Genomic DNA, 22,089 nt, shown 5'->3' with positions numbered 1-22,089 from the left:
AAAGATTTGTCCACTCGATGGCGCTAAATCACTTCTCCATCGTGAGCTACTGATGAAAACGTTCTATTTGGCTAAGAGATTATTGCGTGTTCGTGGCCATAACATGCCAATGGTGCTACAGGTTATTCAGAAGTTTTACAATTTAGTTACGAGTGAGGTTCTAAAGTGAGTTATTCAACTTATATAGAGGGAGATAGTGGATGTAACGTTCAGGGCAAGACCGTGATGGATATATGGTACAAATCTTTCTAGTTTTGTTTTGAGTTCAAGGAACACAGCCAAATACAAGTGTCTTTTTACACATGCCACTCATTGCTCTAGGAGGCTTTCATTGCCCTCCACAGCCTCTGTGGAATCTGGCTTCTTAGCCTAAAACCCTGCTGATTCAAGCTGTATTTGGACGGGTGCATGGATGTTCTGGCCTGGGTTTTGTCTGCTGGGACAGTGGTAAACCGGCGACTATAATAATGTAGGACACAGGAATGTGTCCTACATTATTATAGTCTCAATTTACTTTCCGTTTAAGTCAGTGCTTCTCACTTATTTTCTGTTACGCCCCACATAGGAAGAAGAAAACACCCCCCCCACACACACACTCTTCACTGCAACTATAAATGTTATCATTTGTCTATAAAATTGTTACATGTACACCTCTGCACAACACTGTATCCTTATTAACATAAAATAAAAGAAAAAAAAAGAATAAATTAACTTGCGACAACGAATGACCTTATCAACATAACCGTGCTCGCTGGTTTACTGAAGTAGCTTTTACAAAGCGGGATGATTGTTGGATATATTCAATAAGTTTTTGCTGAAATAACTAATGCGGCTTAGTAGCATAATAGGGGTGTAATGCCTCGAAGTGATGCATTCATTTCTTTGGCTTCATGCTGTCCGCTGCCAACATTTTTGGACACAGTGAAGACGCCAGTCTTTCCTCGTCTCCCACCGTAGTTACAGTGAAGCCAAGCGCCACATACTCTTCGTTACATTTCCTCGTCTTAGCTTTCGGGTGACTTTCGTTTGTCTCATTATCTCCGTCTCTCACTTTCTTTATTATCATTCTTACTAAACACTTTTCCATGGTGTCTCTTGAGGGTTTTGTTCACTGCAGATCATATCTCTTGCTTTGTGCTGTGTGTGTGGATGCTCTGTGCAAAAAACCCTACACCATAGAGCTGATACTACGCCATAAGCATGTTCCTGGGGTCACACGCACCAGCCCCACTATTTGAGAAGCAATGGTTTAAATAGACAGGGGCCTCTTTCACTCCCCCCACCCAATTATTCTTCGTGTAAATTTGAGTGACAATGAAATGACCCCTACCTTTAGGTCACTCATTCTCACTTTGTAGCTTCCAGTCGGTCTCTAACCCAGGCTCCTCTCCCATTGACCCATGTTTTACATCTATATCAAATATCATCTTTTATTTCTGATCCCACTAAAGAACATTGAAACAAATAAAACATTTCTTAATAATTTGCTTAATTATTAAAACTGAGCAATAAAGGAGATGGCCAGCACTTTACGGTGATTGAACCAAGCATCTTGCTGAAAATGAAGTGAGGTAATCTCGCCGACTCAAGTCAAAGGCCTAAAGGATTCATGGGAGTGCTGATTGGTCACACCATTGTAGCACTCTATCTTCCATCAATAGCCATGCTGAGAATTGTCACGACATTTATCTAATGTTCCCCCACATCCTCCCAAATGGAAACTGCAAATGTGTGTTTTTGTGAGGGAGACTCACAAGAGAGGGGACAAACAGAATGGCTATAATTCAACAGTGAATCGCTCACTTGATAAGTGGGGGAGGAGTGCCGGGCTGGACACGATATGAGCTATTTGCCTGACACCCACGCCAGTGGAAATGTTATTGTACACTATCCTTTAATTGCTGTGTTGAATAAAACCAAGTGATAATTTGGTTGAAAATTAAAAAGTTCTATTTGCTCAGCAAAGGTTTTAATTTGATGGAGCAACTCATGTTAACAACAATAAAATCTTCCATTCATCTTTCTTTTCCTGCATGTCTCCCATATAAATCCCATCTTTGGTGCAAATCTGAATAAAGGACAATAATAAATTTGTAAAAATGTGACATGTTTAGGTGACTGCTTGCCTAATACATGTTGCCCTTGAACTGTTGAGATGTGTAAGTGTTTTGTGGCAAAGAAACATTCTTCAGTAAGTCATGGAATGCGCTGGACGAATCTCCACAAGTGGGACTTAAAGACAGACAAATGAGTTGGTACAACTGTGTTGTCCATTCGCCAGCCTGTTGGCTCTGTGGTGGTTTGGTGTCATTTTGTCAGGTACTTAACTGCAGTAACAACAGTTACCTTCTTTATTGGGCTTTACAGTGAGGCGGGATCAGCTGGTCGCATGACACACAGAAATAACAAGATAAATTAAAAAATGTATAAATAGGCTACCTTCATAATGGTAATATGTGCCATTACCTATTTAAATCACAGCAGAAAATGTTTCAGTAAATGATCAGTGTTACACAGTCATTCTGGTTCATCTTTCAAGAGACAGGAATATCTAAATTCATTTTTTGAAAAACCTAACTAAGGTGAAAATCTTTCCACTGTAGGGCTAATGCAGTTTTAGAACAGTGTAACAAAGTAAGTAAACCTAGGGAACATAAATTCCTGCATTTGAGGCTGTTCATTCATTGGTTATTTCAATGGTTCATTTGGACTGCAGAACAGGGTGAACCTGATAACAGTAATGTTGCTTGTCTTGAAGTGAAACAGCACATTTGCGATAGCTTTTGTTTTCCACACTGGCCTGTTTGCGTATCCCTGACTGTTCAAGTGATCAGTGGTTTGTAAGTGGCGTGTCCATATAGCTGTTTTTTGTATACGATATGTAAAGTGTGTATGTGTAGTGTCTTATCTGTGTGCCCTATAATGGATCCGTGACTGAGAGTCTGTTATGCTTCTCCAGTGAAGTCACAGGCATTCTTTACATTTCACCATGTACTGTAATTTGCAAACTCATTCACTTGCACAGATGTACATTCAATATGCAGCTGCCTTCAAATGCAGCATGACTAAATACACATTTTTTCAGTCATGGGGACCAATGGTGGTCATATAAACTGTCCTCATACATGATATACTTACTGCTTGAGAGAAGGACCAGGATCTTATTTGCGGCTGATTATATCTATAAAAACAAAGAAAAGATGGGGGAGTTTACAGACCTTTTCTTCTGAGTTGATGATCAAGCAAAAGATCAGACTTAAATGCCTCACTGGAAATTTCCAATACTAATTTAGTCTAACCGATCTAATTTACATCCACTGATCATATTTATTTATATATATCGTGTGAACAGAACATATTCCATACAGTGTTTAATGTGTTGGTGTATCGGCAATCCTGATTACACATTTGGCAACCAACCACAGCAACATGGTTTAAAAAAATGTGTAATCCCCAATTCTTTTTGGTGGCCTGTCATCTATACATTTGTAGGCGTTTGTTTTCTGAATTACTAGTTTGGGTAGGAGGTACTATTTTGTGTGTATTGCCAATCCAAGAGCATCATCTCTCCTCTCCAACAAGAAGAAATTGATAGCTTTGAAAAGTGACATACAAACAAAACTGATGCATCATCACATTTTATGCTGTAAGCAGAAAAGCTTGTTTTAAGCCACAATTAAGTTAGCACTTGATTAAATATACCACCAACCACATTTTATATCCTGCTGTAATGTCAGATTTTCATAAAACTCAACCAACAGTGAATGAGTCAGCTGCTTATCTGTAAGATTTATGGTAACATGCATCTATATATACTAAGTGAGTAATGTGTTTTGATCGAGGTTTTAACAAAACCAGTAGCCATGTTCCATTTTCAGAATAGAACTGCAATGTGGGGAAGGTGTGGGCACTGTGCATGGATTTTAGTCACCAATCACAATGTTTATGTGGGCTGTAGCACTTCCTCGGGCCCCACGTACAAAACTCAGAGTGGCAGGAGGGCAAGATGTGACAAGTGGGAGAACCAGCCATGTTTTGATGTTGTTATATTTAGCAGTGATGACTTTATTTGTAGTTGGAAGTGTAGTTACGGTAACATCTCTAAGGATTCTCTGGCATATGAAGATGTCTTAGAGATAGTGCTGAAACTTGGACACGTTGGTGTGTGGAACATTTTGGAACATCTCAGATGATCAGGGTCCCACCAGCCAACAATGCTTCAATACAAAAAGATATCTTGACATCTCAACCCAACTACAAATCAAATTTAGCTTTTTTAACAGCAAAGATTCACTGAAAACTACGTTTGAATCTTTGTTTCTTGTATAAAGACATAAATGGTCTTTCTGAACAGTCTTTGTTCTGATTATTAAGCACACTCCTTTTGTGAAATTGGAACGTAATCTCTGTGATGTGATGGAAGACTGAAACATTTCTGTGGGGTCAGACGACTTTGCACCGCTCATTTCTTTTTGTCTTCTGGTGCATATTAATAAGAGTCATGAGTTTCTTGATAGGCTTCTTCATAGCTACTAAGCTTATATTCTGTCAATGCTGTATGAGTCCCCACCTTGACTGTCAATATCATAATTTCCAATGAAATCCAATATAATCCCATAAAGGCATACCTTAGACCTGCCACCCAGTGGGCTGCTTTAAAGATGCCATGGACTTCCTATAGGAAATTGACACCCACCCACCTCACATTTCCTATCAATGTAACAAATCAAATTTTGTGACTGGCCTATGAGTAGAGGACGGGCACTCACCGGTTGAGGAAGTCACTGCTAGAGTGCCAGTCAGGTCCCTGTGATACATAAAGATGTGTGTTAATATGTGTTTGAGATTATATCAATCACAAGATACCTGAGCTCCAAATCTCAGAGCACGGCTCTTGATGAGTTGTTATGTACTTTGATAAGAATTAGTCAGTAAGAACCCGACATATGGCTTTAAACAGAAATCAATAGGAATATTTACTGCACTTGAATAAATATACTTGTACGGTGACAACTTTACAGCTACTTATATGTAGTAGATGTGTTGTAAATGTGTTTGATAACAAGTAGTGTCAGATGAATTATATAATAATAGTACCCAGATGTATAAACAAATGTTGAAAACCTTCTGACATATACTTTTTGTTTGTGTTAAGAGACATTGTGATAAACCAACGAACAAATTCTATCAACAGACAAGCATATCATTCGCAAAACGATTTATGATGTGTGTGAGTAGAACATTTTAACATTTTCAAATGTGACGGAGTAAAACAGAGCACAGGTAGTATTCAGACTAACCTCAACTTTTAAGAAAGGACAAATTAGTAGGAGTCATGGGCAGCTATTACTTGGCAAGCGCTGGGCAGAGGAACGGAGTGAATGAGAGATAGAAGAAAAAAACAGCAGATTCATGCATAAGAAGAACAGCATTAGTGTAGGGAAAAGAGGTGGCATGCAGGTTCTATCTCACAGCAGCCACATCTTTGTGTGTAACTATATTCAGTTGATCCTTCCCCAACAAATACCTACGTAAACAAATATAGGGCAATGTGGCAAAAACAGTTGTAAAACTGCGTTCAAATTATTAAGATAACATGTGTTTCAAGACATGCTTTAAAAAGCAAAAAAAAAAAAAAAAAGAAGTGGGGCTCAGCGAGGCAGGTTAGAAAGCATGTTACCTTGATATCTTGTTATGGCTTTTGGCCAAAAGGTGAAAGATAAATATTCAAATTATATCCGTAAGTGTGAGAGATTTCTGAGCATGTGAATTTGGGATTGAAAAGCATACTTGAGCAAACACAAATATAGGTAACAAAGACATTTAAACTAGATTTTTGAGCAGCACTTATATACCAAACGGCAAAATGAGGACAATACAAAAGATCACTGAAATGAACGCCAAATCTTTAATAAAATGCTAGTCAAACTTACAAAATTCAAAAGGGGCAACACTTCTTGTTTTTTTAATTTCTTTTTGATAAACAATACTTTCTTTCTGTCTCTTCTTGTGAACTGTTTTCTTTCCATAGCATGAGCTGGTTGGAAGAACAAGAAATTGTGTGTGTGTGTGTGTGTGTGTGTGTGTGTGTGTGTGTGTGTGTGTGTGTGTGTGTGTGCGTGTTTGTATAGGCCCTTTCAGTGGGAAATAGTAGTGGAAACTTTAACACAGGATACAAAACACTGTATTGAAGGGAGTGCATAGCTTTAAAACCAGCACAAGATTTGCTGACAAGGTAAAAATGATCCTTTCATCAACCAATGCAGCAATGTAAAGTGATCATTTGAGTAGGTATATATAAATGCATAGCTTACAAGAGGCAACATTTGGCAGAGAATATTACATCTAACTGATCAAAAACATGTTATTTGAAAGAGAGAAAAACATTTATAAGAACTGTGACATTGACAAAGTATGCTAATTGTTTCGACATTTTTGTCTGCAATTTATTAAGCATGTAAAATCAAAATAAGCACATAACCAAGAAAATACCAGGCAATTTTTCTGAGAATGTCAAAGTTTCGACTATTAAATAATGGTAACAGTGAGCATCAAAACTGATTCGTGACATAACTCATTATGTACAGAGGAGTCCACAGGCATCACACAAGGTTTAAAATGTCCTAAACCAGTACACACCCTGACTGGACTTGTATTCAGAGATGAGGAAGGTCATGGGCAGTGTTAAAGGGATGATGATATAATGCAGTAAGTACCACAGAAGCAGGTTTTGGTGGTAGAGGAGTAGTTGGTAGTAGTGGTAACACCAGGGAAATATGGAGGTTGGCGAGAGATAGTGTGAGAAAGCCAGAGGCTGCCAAAATAACAGCTGGACGTCAAAATAAACCAAAGGCACTGAAGAGGGACACAAGACAGGAACAGGAAGCCCCTAACAGGTTGCGCATCATCAGTGAGTCAATAGCTTAAGCCGCATGATCCAACTGACCAGAAGCGATCTTTCAGCCGATGTGCGCTTGGGGATGGGGGCTATAGGGGCCTTTTTCAAGTCCTCCTGGTATGGGATGGTGTTGCTGTTGTGGAGATCTGAATTTGAGTAGTAGTAGCTGCCCCTGAAACGATCCACTCTGACCAGATGTCGTTCCCCTGTGGGCCTGTACGGTGGATACGCTGAGGGGACCTCCTCAGCTATTGTTGGAATTCGCTCATTGCTTAGATATCTGTACAGGAGGTCCTCACCTGAGCAATAGAAAACATAGGGTCAGTCTATCTAACAAAAAGAAACCCTATGCAGCTTATACTCGACGCATTTTTCACTTAAAGAAATCAATAATTATTGATATTACACAAACACATTAAATCCCTCATAAAAACCAAATGAGTCACCAGAAAGAAAATGTATATGTATGTACAGTATATTAATGCAGTAAAATTAGTTACTGATAATCATGAAATTTTAAACTCTTAAAGAGGGTTCTGCTATACCTAAAATGACTAAAAATGTTTATCTTTCAATGTGATTGATATGTACACCAATGTTGATGTTGATTTTAGATCTCAAGAGCTGGAAAGCATACCTTTTCTGCCCTGCTTGGCGTAGGGGTCTACTAATCCAACGCAGGTATCCGCTGGCATTGAGAGTGGTCGTGGCTTTCCTAGAATTTAGGTTTTCAATCATGGTTACTCTTATTATTTCATGAACAGTACAGATTTAATACAGACCATGGGGACATTTAGAACATTCCTCAAAAGGTACTGACCACATGAAGGCTTGTGCTCCCTCATTTTGGGCTGTATCACATTGGCTTCAATGGGAAAGCCAGTGCTTGGATGGTCATAATATGTGCTGGTGCAGCGTCTCCTTCTCTCCTGGTCCAAAAATGAGTTGGGGGACTCTGAGCCCTTTGGTTTTTTACTAAAGCTAGATAAAGAGTCAGTTCTCACCTCTCTGTAAGGACAAACACAATTGTTAATTTATGTTTAACACATACAGATAAAGCATGATTGGGATTAAGCAAAGGTGCAAACTTTCTTTCAAAATTCAGTCCCATGACCATTTAAAGGAATACAGGCATATTGTTCCATCCCTTCAGCGTTAGATGATGAGTAGGCATTGCATCAGGATGGAGGTGGGAGTTGTGTGAGTCGGTTGGATTGGAAATAAGCAGTGTAGTAGGAGGGGATAGAGAGTAATATGCCAGGCAAACAGCAAGTCATCAGATGGCCAGAATCAAAAGCCAGCATGACAATGCGTTAGGGAAGAGATGGAGGTATCCACACATTTGGTGTAGACATGTAGTTAGTATAGAGCATTTTTGCCAGTTTTCCATCTCTTTTTATGGATTTTTTCAATAACCTCAAACTCCAGTAACCTTCAACTCAGCAGATGGAATGAGATCCCTCACCGTGGTGTGTATGGCACTGGAGGAGGAGGGGGGATATAAAAATCCAGGATTGCTGGTTTTTCCTTTTTGGTTGATCCATTAGCTGAGCTGCAAGGGGACTGTGCTCTGATCAAAGAGGAATTGTTCTGGGAAATAAAGCAGAATACATTTATACCTCCAACATCACATTCATGAATGATTCTATAATTATCACTTTTATCATCACATAAATTATCAAATTTAAGGATTTTTATTGTCATTCCACTCTGGCAGAATACAGCAAAATTAGTTTCCTGAGGCCCAGTAGACAGCTAGTAGCAGTGATACAGATATAATGCGATTAGATGAGTGTGAGAGAGGCCCAATAGACAGATAATGAAATAAAAAACAATAAAATAATCAAAATAAAATAAGAATGAAACAAAAAGCTCTATGAACAATATACAGGAAATAATGTAAAACTAGTCAAATTGAGTAAATGTTGTAGATACTACCCACCAATTTTTACTAAATATTGTTGGTCGATAGGAGAAGTTAACCATAGGTGGGGTGAGACATTTTAAGTACAGTACGTGCTTGTGTGTCTCCCCAAGTACAAACCTTCAACTTTGAGGTATGGAAAAATTCTAAGTTCATTCCAAAATAGCATGTGAGACATGTACTTAAAACTCTACTCATTTACCACAGTTATGTTTCTCAATGCTCATCAGGCCCTGAACTAAATGTAGAACTTGCATTCACTGCATTTCTCATCAGACCTAATTGATATGTTTGATAACAAAGTGATGCATTCATGTAATTGTGAGATATAGAATCTCATGGATGTTTTCTTCTTTCCTTTATAAAATCACTACCATGTGAAAAAATTATATCATATTACAGAGCCAGCGTTAATAACTCCTGGATCCAGATGGAACATTTAACTCTCTTTTGCCTCCAGGAGTCTTATTATCGCACATAAACTGAGATAGTTAACTGTGATATCTCTGACTTCTTGTTAAAACAGGATCCTGAGGGGCATGTTGATGTTGGTCACCTTTGAGTAGTGAGCTCCTTTGTTGTTTTGAGAAACACACTCTTATCTGATACCATCTCACCTTGCCCTTTTTGACTTTTAAACAGACTCTGCATGATCAGACAGGGTCAGAGCTTGATTTTTTTTGTATACTCTAAAACCAGCTCATTGTCTCAATGTCTGCACTTTCTGCTAATGATGACCAGAGCGACATATGATAATAGACATTACCTAATTATGACGATATTATTTAATAACCTCTCTAACATGTGAACTGAACTGAATTTTACATTTCATTTTCCTCTTTGAAGGGCCATATTTGGGCTGTGCCAGAATTGTCTCATATTGCTGGAGGCCTAGACTGAAAAGGACATTTTCTAATAGGGACAACGAGTGAATGAACAAAGGATGAGCATGAACGAAAACTTAAACTCTATTCAAAGTTACATGCTGTACTTTCGCACAAGCCATGTGACGCTTGTCTGAACTTGCTGTTTTGGAAACAGCTCCCTAAAAAGCTGATAATTGGTTGTCTGACTAGACATACAGGCTTTTGTGGAGGAAAGAAGATGCGTATGTGTGTGGGGCTTTTATTCGTACCTGAGGTACTGGGGGCTTCCACCGCATGTTCTTGAGGGGGGCCGGGGTAAAACCTGCTGTGCCGGTGGGTCTCTTCTTAAGGAGTAGTACCACTCCTTTAGGGTCCTCTCTTAGCTTGATTACCAAGTTTTTCAGCTGCCAGCCCACCTGGTTTTCAGGATGTAAACACACACAAATACTTTCAATCCCATTAATATCAATTTATCATTTACATCATTAACAATATTTACCATTCTTGCAACACAAAGAAACAAGAGGCTTTTTACCACTGTCTGTTGATTAACCTGGATCACTTCATCGCCAGCATGGATCTTTCGGGTCAGGTCTGCAGGAGACTGAAGAGCAAGCATAAATATTTTACTCAGAAGTCAATCACATCCCATCCATCAGTGCTGACAAGACCAACCTGGAATTGAAAAGATATTCTTACTCTATTACAAATGTTCCTACACTTAATCACCTATTACCAAACTGAATATTTAATAATAAACTAAATACTCTTCGATCATTTTACAAAACAAAGGTTACCAGTTCTGTTGAGGCTCAGGTTCAATGACGCTTTTTTTTTCTAATATGGAATTATTCATTTTGCTATACTTACATGTTCTGTGGTTCCAGTGATGACATGTAACCCATCATACGTAGACTTGATGTACATCCCCTGGGGCACAAAAAAACAAGCAAAAAACTTGAAATAGGAACCTGCACTTTGGGGTTAGCTGCAAGTACAATGATCCCAGAAGGAGAATGTTTGACAAAACTAACAAGGACAATTTGGCACAAATTGTAAACCCAAGAGACAATTTGAACGATTTTAAAGTTGTGAAACCGGGAATACGAACCCCCCCTAGCCCACCCCCACATTCCTTACCAGACCGTCGCCTACTTTAATGTTGGTTAGCTGGACTTCTTCCAAACACGCAGACTGGCTCATTAAGGGGTCCGAGGTCATTCTCACTGTCTGGTCACAAATATTGTTCAAAATTTTTGCCTGTAAAGACAGAACCAAATTCACTCTGAATAAAATTTAGGAAGTTAAGATCAGCTGTCCTTGTCAAAAGTGGCTTTCTCTAACAATGTTTTGTGTCAATAATAACCAGTAGAGGAATAAAAAAGGTTATACTGCTTCATTTGTGTAGGCACTTGTGTGTACATCATGTGATAACTAAATATTCACGTTAACTGAAAATCTAACTGGAAAATAAGTGTGACTTTACCTGAACGTACAAAGTCACACACATCATAGAAAGAAATTACATGCAAAAAAACAGATGTTTTTCACTGTAATTAACGGACCGGTCTGCATTTTTTTTAAGCACAATTTTCAGTCTGTATGGCGAACTTAGATGGATCTTTACAGGAAAGGGGGACATGACATACAACAAAAGCAATTGAGCAAACAGGAGGAAAAGAGGACAATGTGTTTTTTAAATCAATGTCATACTTTTCAAGCACAAGAAAAAATAAAAGCTGTTTCTATGTAATTTTACATCTGTGTTTGCCTAAACTTGGTGTCTCTATCCTTTTTAGCAGGAATGTGGAAAGGAAATTTCTAATCAATCAAAGAAAGGGTAACTTGGCTCTGAAAACCATACTCCTCTTCAGAAAGAATGGATCATATTTTTTTTTTATGAAAGGATCAGTAACTTTGCCCTGTTTTTTTTTTTTTACCTGAGCTGGTCCCAAGCCCGGATAAATGCAGAGGTTTTGTCAGGAAGGCCATCCGGCGTACAACTTTTGCCAAAACCAAACATGCAAATCAAACCTAATAATTTGATCATACCGGATTGGTCGAGGCTGGGGTTAACAACTACCGCCATTGGTACCGATGACCTACAGGTAACCAATGGTAACTGGGCTACTGTAGGTCAAAGAAGGAGAGGAGGAAGGCGTGTTTGGAAGCAGAGAGAGAAGAGGAGAGGCTTTTTGGGATTATGACAGGAAAAGCTGGAGAGTTGGTCGACATGATGCAGAGAAGGAACGTGAATATACTGTGTGTCCAAGAGACAAGGTGGAAATGCAGTAAGACTAGAAGCTTAGGAGCAGGCTTTTAGTTGTACTATCATGGTACTGACAAGAAGAGAAATGGAGTAGGAGTTATCTTGAAGGAGGAGTTAGTTAGGAATGTTCTGGAGGTGAAAAGAATGTCAGATAGACTAATGAGTCTGAAATTGGAAATTGAAGGTGAGATGCTCAATGTTGTTAGTGGCTATGCCCCACAGGTAGAATGTGAGTTTGAGGAGAAGGAGATGTTCTAGAATGAGCTAGATCAAGTGATGCAGAATATCCCTGGAGATGAGAGATTGGTAATTGGTGCACATTTCAATGGGCATGTTGCTGCAGGCAATAGAGGGGATGAAGAAGTGATGGGCAGATTTGGTATACAGGATTGGAACGCAGAGGGACAGATGGTGGTAGATTTTGCAAAAAGGAGGTAGGAGTACGCAGGTGGGCTACATCTTGTATAGACGAGGTAACCTGAAGGAGATCAGTGACTGCCATGTAGTTGTAGGTAGCCAGACAGCAAATGATAGTAGGATGTAGGATGTAGGATGACTGGTGACAAGGAAGATCAAGAGAACAAAGGCAGAGCAGACGACAAAGTGGTGGAAGCCGAAAAGGGAGGAGAGTTGTATGGTTTTCAGGGAGGAGTTGAGAAAGGCTCTGGGTGGTCAGGGAGAGTTTCCAGATGATTGGACAACTACAGCTGGTGTTATCAGGGATACAGGTAAGAGAGTACTTTGTGTGTCATCAGGAAGGAAAGTAGATAAGGAGACAGACTAGGTGGTGGAATGAGGAAGTGCAGGAGTATATACAGAGAAAGCGGTTAGCAAAGAAGAAGTGGGACACTGAGAGGCCTGAAGAGAACAGACAGGAGTACAGGGAGATACAACGTAAGGTAAAGACAGAGGTAGTAAAGGCAAAACATAGGGCGTACGATGACTTGTATGCTCGGTTGGACAGTAAAGAGGGAGAAAATGATCTATACAGGTTGGCGAAACAGATAAAGATGAAAAGGATGTACAAGAGGTCTGGGTGATTAAGGATAGAGTAGAAAATGTATTGAGAGATGCTAGAAGAGTGATGGGAAGATGGAAAGAGTGCTTTGAAGAGCTGATGAAGTTGGAAAATGAAAGAGAGGCAAGGGTAGAAGAGGTGACTATTGTAGACCACAAAGTAGAGACTAGTAAAAGTGAAGTGAGGAAGGCATTGAAGAGGATGAAGAGTGGAAAGGCAGTTGGTCCTGATGATATACCTGTGGAGGTGTGGAAGTGTCTAGGAGAGTCACTGGTAAAGTTTCTGACTAGATTATTCAACAGGATCTTAGAGAGTGAGAAGATGCCAGAAGAATGGAAACAAAGTGTGATGGTTCCCATTTTTAAGAATAAAGGGGATGTGCAAGGGGGAACGAGGGAGGAATAGAGTTGATGAGCCATACAATGATGTTATGAGAAAGAGAAGTTGAAACTAGACTGAGACCAAAAGTCAGCATTTGTGAACAGCAGTATGGTGTCATGCTTAGAAAGATTACTACAGATGCAGTATTTGCTTTGGGAATGCTAATAGACAAGTACAGAGAAGGCCAGAAGGAGCTGCATTGTGTTTTTGTAGACCTAGAAAAAAACATATGACAGGGTGAGAGTGAGTGAGAGTGACTTCGGTATTGTTTGAGGAAATCTGAAGTGGCAGAGAAATATGTTAGACTGGTGCAGGACATGTATGCTAGCTGTGAGAAAGTGATGTGGTGTGCTGTAGGGGTAACAAAGAAGTTCTAGGTCGAGGTGGGACTCCATCAGGGATAAGCTTTGAGCTCCTTCTTGTTTGTAGTGGTGATAGACAGGCTGACAGATAAGGTTAGACAGGAATCGCCATGGTCCATGATGTTTGCAGATGACATTGTGATCTGTAGTGAGAGCAGGGGACAGTTTGAGGAAAATCTAGAGAGGTGGAGGTATCTGCTGGAAATGAGAGGAATTAAGGTATATGTACATGAATGAGAAGAACCCTGGTGGAATGGTGATGCACAGGGAGTGGAGATCAAGGCGTTGGAGGAATTCAGATACTTGGGGTCAACAGTCCAGAGCAACAGAGAGTGTGTAAAAGAGGTGAAGAGATGGGCTCAAGCAGGTTGGAATGGGTGGAGAAAAGAGTCAGGGATACTATGCAAAAGAAGACTATCAGCCATAATGAAAGGAAAGGTGTACATGATAGTTGTAAGACCAGCAATGCTGTGAGGCCTAGAAACTGTTACAATAAAGAAAAGACAGGAGGCAGAGCTAAAGGTCGCAGAGATTAAGATGCTATGGTTCCCTTTGGGAGTGACCAGGATGGATAAGATCAGTAATGAGTCCATCAGAGGAACAGCACATGTTAGATGTTTTGGAGAGAAGGTCAGAGAAGCCCTACTGAGATAGTTGGGTCATGTAAAGAGGAGGGAGAGTGAATATATTGGTAGAAAGATGTTGGAATTGGAGCTGCCAGGCAGGAGGTCTTGAGGAAGACCAAGGAAAAGATTTGTGGACGTAGTGAAAGAGGATATGAATGAAGGTAGTAGGTGTGAGAGAGGAGGATATGGAGAATAGGGTTAGATGGAGAAAGTTGATTCGCTGTGGCGACCCCTAAACGGAAAAGCCGAAAGAGAAGAAAAAGATTCAATGCAGTTTGGCTATGTCTCAGTTGCATATCGATTAAATCAATGGATTAGACATTTAGTTGAGTTGATCCCATTAACAGATCGATCCAGAGAAATTGGCTGTTATTTGGTAGTCATTCAAATCCATCTGTGGTGAATCCTCAAAAAGACAAGTAGACTTAATCTATTACCCATGGTTTGTATTATGGAGGAAGAAAGGGAGGAAATACAGCCCCTATACTTACAACTTCTAAAATCTTTTCTTCCATCTCATAAACACTGCAGTCCTGTGAAGAAAAATGTTGACAGATTATACTTTTAGGTAGTAAACATCAGGGCAGAAAAAAAGCTTATCCAAAGACACAAATCATCTTGTATCCATTGAGAAAACACAGTGTAATCAGCATTTTACATTGAGTGTGGTTATAAGGGAGAACTGTCACAAATAAACAGTCTCTAATTCAATATGCCCCCTGATTAATTAAGGGTAGTCACAATTGCATTATGTACTATTCGGTTTGGTTACTAAGTTGGATCATAAACACTGAACTGACTCTGAACTCGTAACTATGTGCTGACATTGGGAGAATTAATGCAGTTAGAACTTGAAATTATGTCATTTTTTTTAATTTTTCAATCCAAACAGTAGTATGCTGCTTTCCATAGCTGTATGACTGGCTGTAGGTGGGCTTGCAGAGGTTAGGGTCTGTTGTTACTAAATCAAGGCAGGGTAGCTGTTATCCTGGTTATTTTGGAGGGGGCTCTAAATTCTGCAAAGTCAGCTGGGAGACAACACATTTGGAGGGGAAGGTGGCCGAACAAGTTGTTCATGTGATTGGGCTGGACTGGACACAGCTGAGGCAACTTTAACAGCTGTGCCACTAAGGGTGAAAGGGTCTGCAAAAAGAAACAACGCTCTTATGGGGGGAGGGGGAGCTGGCCTGTTATGGAACCAGCTCCAAGATGGGCTGCCACAAGGGAAGTCATCCATCACTACACCATACGGTACTTCTGTCGAAACAAGACTGAAGAGAGTCTCCTTTGACAACGAAAGCTCCGAGCAATTGAGACCCACAAGCCTTCATCAATACAAAATACAGAAAAATGGGTGATTAGTCCTTTTATAGTTGTAGCAACACACACAGGCATGTAGCAAGTCCAAAGCTAACCCTGTTTCCCTTTGTAAATCCATTGTGCAGACTCCGAGTAGGGATAGAGCAAGATTTTCCATATTTCTACAACTTGCACATTCCGATGCGTGAAGGAGAGACACTGATGGTAGAAGGTTCTGAGTTTTACTTTTATTTCAAGTTTATTTGAAATGATGTGATTTGATTGACTGAAAGTGATCACAAGATCAAGCTTTACATTAAACATCCTGTGCTCTGAAAACGCAGATTTTTGTTTAAATGATATTCCGTCGGTCTTTCACTGTTTGATTACTATCCCAAAAGATTAAGCTCTTTTTGGATAGTAACAAATGTGTGACTACCACTTTTCCCCAACTGAAGGAAAAAGATATAAACACCAAATGTGGAAAACACCATGATAATAGGTCTCAGCAGATGTATACGTCTCTCAAAATCATGTTTCTATACAATATGTTCTCTGTGCTCTGACAAGAATATATGCAGAATTTCAGAAAGAATTTGGCCACAGTTGCATAAACATGTAAGTGCATATTTCCTACAGAGTCTGACCCAGCTTTGGATGGCTTCACTATTGACAAAGCCAAAGGGATAAGCTATAAATACATATTTCAGCATTTACAAGTCCAAAGCAAAACAGTATCATTACATACTTCAGACCTTGCTCTGCACATCTTAAATTAAGGCTTAACATTTAAAGAGTGTTTCCCCATAAACAAAAGTCAGATGATACCATTAATGTAGGGAGAGGCCCAGGGACAATTCTCTGGCCATAGTCCCTGGCTTTAGTGACCCCTCACATGACATATCTGACCTCACAGCCAGTGAGGATCACATGACTGTCTGTCTGCAGCTCCTTTGATCTTCCACTGGAGTCGACTTGCATAGTAAGCAATGCAGTGCCCCATAGAGGAGAGCTGGCGCAAGGTGAGAAGCTCGACAGATTTAACACCAGTGGGGAGTACAGACAACAAATTGAGCAGTTCAGACCGGACCCTCTGACATCCTGTTGTATGTATGGCATCAACACACACTGGATGTGTTTTAATTGCGTTGACTGACGTTCGCATACCAGCCTTGTACCTCATAGAAGTAATAACAGTCCCTGTTTAACCAATTTAATTTATAAGTGGCTCATATGTTTGCCAACATCTGTCTCCTCAGGGTAAGTATAATGTCTATGTCTGTTTCACTGTGTAGTTGATAGCTATTGTTCTCTACAGACACTCATTCAATCGAGATCACACTTTGTGGTTGTACTGCTGGGAAAGCATGGCAGAACCAGTGAAGGCAGCTCTGGTATGAGTCAAATCAAGTTCATAACAATCCCACTGAATTTGAGGTCTAGCAAAACATAATAATGTCTAAAAATATTTCTTCTCTAAAATTCCAGTCCTTTGCAGTTATTAACCGTGTCCCCTAGGGCTTTCCTTGGGTCCATTTCTATTTATCTTAGAACCATACATTCAACCATACAATCAGACAATACATTCATAGAATTTGTTCAACTACTATGTGGATCACACCCTAAACATCTGCTGGAAATTACACCATGGCTCCATGGTTATCTAAAACCCAAAAGTGAAAAAATTGTAGTGCTCCTTGTGCTCACTAACTTTAGTCCGGTCAGCCTGGAATTTACTCGACACCTAGTAGGCATTACCTTGGTCTTCATATGTACAACAAAACAATATCAAATGTATGCAACTGCAGCTTGCATTTTACGCCACTGTCTTGCTTGGGTGATATCTTATATTTACTGTTACTTTTATCAGGAGAATCCACCTGAAACTTCAGCTGATACAATAATCAGCTGTGTCTTTTATGACCAGAATCCCTGAGGCTGCTGTCCTTCTGCAAATGCACAGGTTACCTGCTCCTTTCAAGATGGCACTGGTTACTTTCAAGACTTTATAATCTAGCTCCTTCATACCCCTTTGATCCCTGCACACCTTCCTGCACTCTTAGATCCTCCACATCAGCCACTTTCACTCTGACTGCAGGATTTTCAGTTTTCAGCCATACTGCCCCTTGCTCCAGAAATTCTCTCCTGCAAGACATCTGTAATACTTCAATTCTGTCTCAAAGCACAAACCTTCAAACTTGTATTATTTTCAGTTTGCCCCTTAAACTGGGACTCATTGTTGACAACTTAAATTAATTCTACTGTCTGTTATTTTCACCGGTGTAACTCACTTGCAACAAAGTCTTGTTACACCTATTTGACTATTTAGCCGTATGCATGATTATGGCCAGCCATACATAATATGTCTGGCTTTCTCCTTATTGTCACAAGATTTCACAGCTAGCACGATGTTATTCAGTAAATAACTCAGAACCCTCTCATGTTTCTTCTTCTTCTTCTCTTTATCATCATCATTATTATGCATTGTTGTGTTGACAAGGATAATACATTATTAATGATTATTATCTAATCAATGAATTATTATTTACCATTATTGATTAATTGAGGTATTGAATTATTATGAAAAAAATCCTGATCAGATTGATATATTAATCACATGAATGAGGAAAATGTAGGAATTATTTGTTGAACAAATACACCCTCCAGTCAATCGCAAGGCCACATATACAGACAGACAACATTTACTCTCTCATTGAGGGTCAATTTTTCCAATCAACCTGCTGCATGTTTTTGGACTGCGGGAGAAAACCGGAGAACCAAGAGGAAACCCACACAAACAGGGGGATAACATGCAAAACTCCACACAGAAAAGTCCCCTGTCAGAATTGAACCAGGGTGCTTCATTTTGTGAGGCCCAATGGCTAACCACTGCGTCATTGTGCTGCCCCTCTCTCAACAACAAAGTGTTAGAAACGGTTATATAAAACATTGTTAGTGAGTTGTTTTTGTTGTGTGTGTTTGTCTTTGTAAATTAATTCATAATTCACCATAGCCTATGTTAAGTGAGAGGATATTTGCTGACTCAAAAAAAAAAAAATAGCAAGAATTAGGGTGAGTCATTGTACTGACACTGCATTAATCTCAGTAAATGCAAAGGAAATGTGAAATTTGTATACATTGCTGGAAACCCAAATGTATCTGTTCTTTGGTACTTAAAATAAAAGGCTCCAGTATGACAAAACCCCTCTGAGCTTCTATCAATAGTTTATCCTCTGCCATAACCTCTGTAATTTGTCTGGCATCTGGGAAATGTAGGTCTCACTCCTTCTAGATGACCATGACCGAGACACCCACTGTAAATCACCAGAGTGCTGAAATCCCAGACACAAGTGACAAAAAACGAACACTGGGAACGGAATTAATTTTGACATAATAACCTTCTAAAAATAACAAATTGATCTAAGCAGTCATTTTCACAGGAAATGTAAAATCAGTCACTTCATCAACTATGCTATACATAAAACATATAAGGAGATTAAAAGTAAAGGTGTTTTGTTTAAGATGCACCCAGAGTCTAATCACTACTGTCAGTATGGCACTGACAAAAGTATACCTCCAACATCATAATGCTGTTCTATAGCAATTCCCTGCCAAAAGTTGAAATTTTGTTTTACTAAGATTTACAAAACTGGACACACAACAACATTCCAGTGTCCTCGTACTGAGGGTCCTCATTAGCAATGGGGGGGAGGACAATGTTGAGGAAAATATCAGCGTTTGCACTACTGTGTTTAGACTACTGGCTTGAACTTTGTTTCATGGCTGCCAGACCACATCTCCCATAACCCAGTCCTCCAATGCTTGAGCATGCATATCTGGATCCCAGACACGGTATGTGCATGGTATAAAGAAAAAAATGTATAGTGAGTGTGACTGTTTCCCAGGAGCTATAGCCCCACATGTGGTGATGAACTAACTGGTGTGCGAACCTGCTGAACTGTGGTGGTGAGCTCTAGGCACAGCTGAATGATCTTGTTCTTGGTTGCTGTGAAGTCACTGATCCCGGTAAGAGGCGTCCTGCCATCACACACACACACACAAAACAGAGAGAGGGTGAAAAAAGTTGTGATTGACTACAAAGTAGAGTTTAATTTGATTAGAAGCAAAATAAAAAAAACCCTGTTATTATGTGGCTGCAAACTACAAATGCTGAATATTAGGAGGAAACTATTTAATTGTTTAGTATTTATGTCCATACTGGGACTGAAGGAAAATGACATGGGAGTGGGCTCAAATGAGATTTAAAATAGTTCTGGTGTCCATTTGTGCCGAGTGTTGGAGTGACAAGTACAGACTTGGTTCTTGGTCAAAAATTTCTCTGTTATAAATGTAGTCTACTGTTGGTCTCAGACTCATCTTAGCAGCAAACATCAGCCCTAAACCCTAGTACAGGCCCTGAAATATATTAGTCTGGCAGTGGATCAAAATTTCAAACACTTTTTAATTAGGACAAAATAAATAAACCAGATTTAAAATAAAAATAATAATAAAATAGCAACAGCAATAGCAGTGTACGTGCCATGAATTAATCGGCCATTCAGTCACAAACATATATATTGAAATACTGAATAAAATCCAGAATGTTCAGTTAAATTCAATTTGGGCTGTTTGGGAGACATTTTTAGACTGCCTCATGGCAGTATCACTAGTAGCCAACCTAAGTGAGAGTATACAGGAAATTGATGGTATTAAAATGTATTACCTGTCAAGCCAAGCCAGGAGGCTCTTTGCAGCTCCGATTAGTTCTACCACAGAAGTAAGGAAGTCATTGGGGGGCTTGCGGGAGGTACTGCCATCATTCGCTGGACTCTTCCTGCGATCAGATGTGGCCATGTGTAGACTGGTGGTTGCAGCTCTCATTCGAAACACCAGATTCTTCAGGTTGTCTGTTTCCACCCCATAATTCTGAAAGGATGAACATGTTCACAATTTAACTGTAGTTTCATACTATCAATATCATTTAGTAAGGTTTCTTTATTCTTCAACTGCTAAGAAAATAGAACACATAATGAACATCTTTAAAATGCATACAAAAGAAAAGTAATATGGCAAACCGCACTGCTGAAAGGGGAGATTCTCTTGAAGTCGAAGCAAGAATGTTCCTCCCTTAGTCAATCATGTCTTTGACAGTAATGGATTCATCTAGCCTGCCTGTAAGGATAACTCAGCCATTAATTTTCCTCTCTAGCCTCCTGGTTTGTTATAGGTCTTGGGAGGGTGCACATCTACCATCACCTGATTCCAATCAGGCAAGGAAAATTGGCATTCTGGAGCCTGGGGTCACTTCCTGTTGTCACATTCCTGTAATTCATAACTGATTCACAAGAGCTGAAGAGCTGTGTGCATGTTTCCATGGATCACTGAATACCTTTCAGGCTTGATGTTGGGACACACACACATATATTTTCCCAAAGGAAAAGTTTCTCACAGTATTTTTTTTGTATTTTACTGAATTAGTATGTTTGCAGTTAGCATTTTAAAAGTAAACATATAGTTTGCTAAGCATAGCCTTTCTCTCTCCTTGGTAAATATCATCTTACATGGTGTTGCATCACTGCCAGTAGCGTTGCCTTAATGTGTAATGTGTCAGATTCTAAATATGCTTTGCAATAAGTAAAGTAGCACATGTTTGGCAAAGCAGGGAGGGCGATCTGCAAGTGGTTACTGTCTACTTTTATTGCACTGCAGAAAACACATATTGTTCCACTCAGTTTGCTCCCAGAGGAATCATTGCAATAGGTCTGCTAATCAAACAGTAACAGTAGCTTGCTCATGGTATACAGTACCTGACATGAGATGGAGTAGAACTTTGGACATAAAGCAACTATTTTGCTAACTCGTGGTTCCAACTGATAGTAAGGATAACAATGGTCCAGCTCACCTATGAAGTACCAAAATCGTATGTTCAAAGTTCCTCATTTGTAACAATTTCTGCCCTCTTGTCATATCCGGTGCAAATTATTATTAATATTTTACTTAAATTCAGGACACCATGGCCTCTTTGTATTGTATCCAAAATGGGACTTTAATATGTCTTTCCTCAGTTTTATATTCTAAGCAATTAGTTGTGATAAGACAGCTCAAACTTTTTAAGAGCAAAAAGAGAACAAAATACAGTGCTGCATCCCAAAAAAAAAACTCATCAAGCATTGTAAAAATGATCTAGATGTGAACCGAAAATCGCCTTATGGATTGGTTTATGATATATCCATTTAATCAAGTGGAACATACCTGCAGTGGCAGTGCAGGTTTTCCGGATCGAATGTATCTGCTGCCTTTTTATTAGCCAGCAGCTTGCAAAGCAGCCCAAACTCTAACAGCTATTAACCATGTTTGAGAACAAACTGTGATTTCAATCAAATCAAATAATAGCTTGTCTAAATAATATTCGGACCCAATAATATCAAAGGCCCAGAAATTTCTTT

At 39.5% G+C, this 22,089-nt stretch overlaps 1 protein-coding gene across 2 annotated transcripts in view; it reads right to left on the bottom strand.

Moving 5' to 3' along the window:
• The window catches only part of LOC147237353 (connector enhancer of kinase suppressor of ras 3-like), a 48,290-nt gene that overhangs the window by 8,381 nt on the left and 17,820 nt on the right, over positions 1-22,089 (bottom strand). For both annotated transcript variants that reach the window (XM_086147681.1, XM_086147689.1), the window contains exons 3-15: positions 20,367-20,569; positions 19,594-19,681; positions 14,836-14,877; positions 10,829-10,948; positions 10,559-10,618; positions 10,224-10,292; positions 9,958-10,104; positions 8,364-8,488; positions 7,719-7,906; positions 7,536-7,613; positions 6,947-7,197; positions 4,770-4,807; positions 3,139-3,181 (exon numbers count right to left, since the gene is read on the bottom strand). In XM_086147681.1, the coding sequence (XP_086003807.1) occupies positions 3,139-3,181; positions 4,770-4,807; positions 6,947-7,197; positions 7,536-7,613; positions 7,719-7,906; positions 8,364-8,488; positions 9,958-10,104; positions 10,224-10,292; positions 10,559-10,618; positions 10,829-10,948; positions 14,836-14,877; positions 19,594-19,681; positions 20,367-20,569 (1,452 nt within the window). The remainder of the gene's footprint in view (positions 1-3,138; positions 3,182-4,769; positions 4,808-6,946; positions 7,198-7,535; positions 7,614-7,718; positions 7,907-8,363; positions 8,489-9,957; positions 10,105-10,223; positions 10,293-10,558; positions 10,619-10,828; positions 10,949-14,835; positions 14,878-19,593; positions 19,682-20,366; positions 20,570-22,089) is intronic.

The sequence above is a fragment of the Fistularia commersonii genome, chromosome 1 (genome assembly GCF_037954325.1).
Source record: "Fistularia commersonii isolate RoL2024-O1a breed Wild chromosome 1, RoL_Fcom_v1.0, whole genome shotgun sequence".
NCBI lineage: Eukaryota > Metazoa > Chordata > Actinopteri > Syngnathiformes > Fistulariidae > Fistularia > Fistularia commersonii.
The sequence above is the reverse complement of the archived record's forward strand: the minus strand, read 5'-3'. Positions and strand labels throughout refer to the sequence as shown.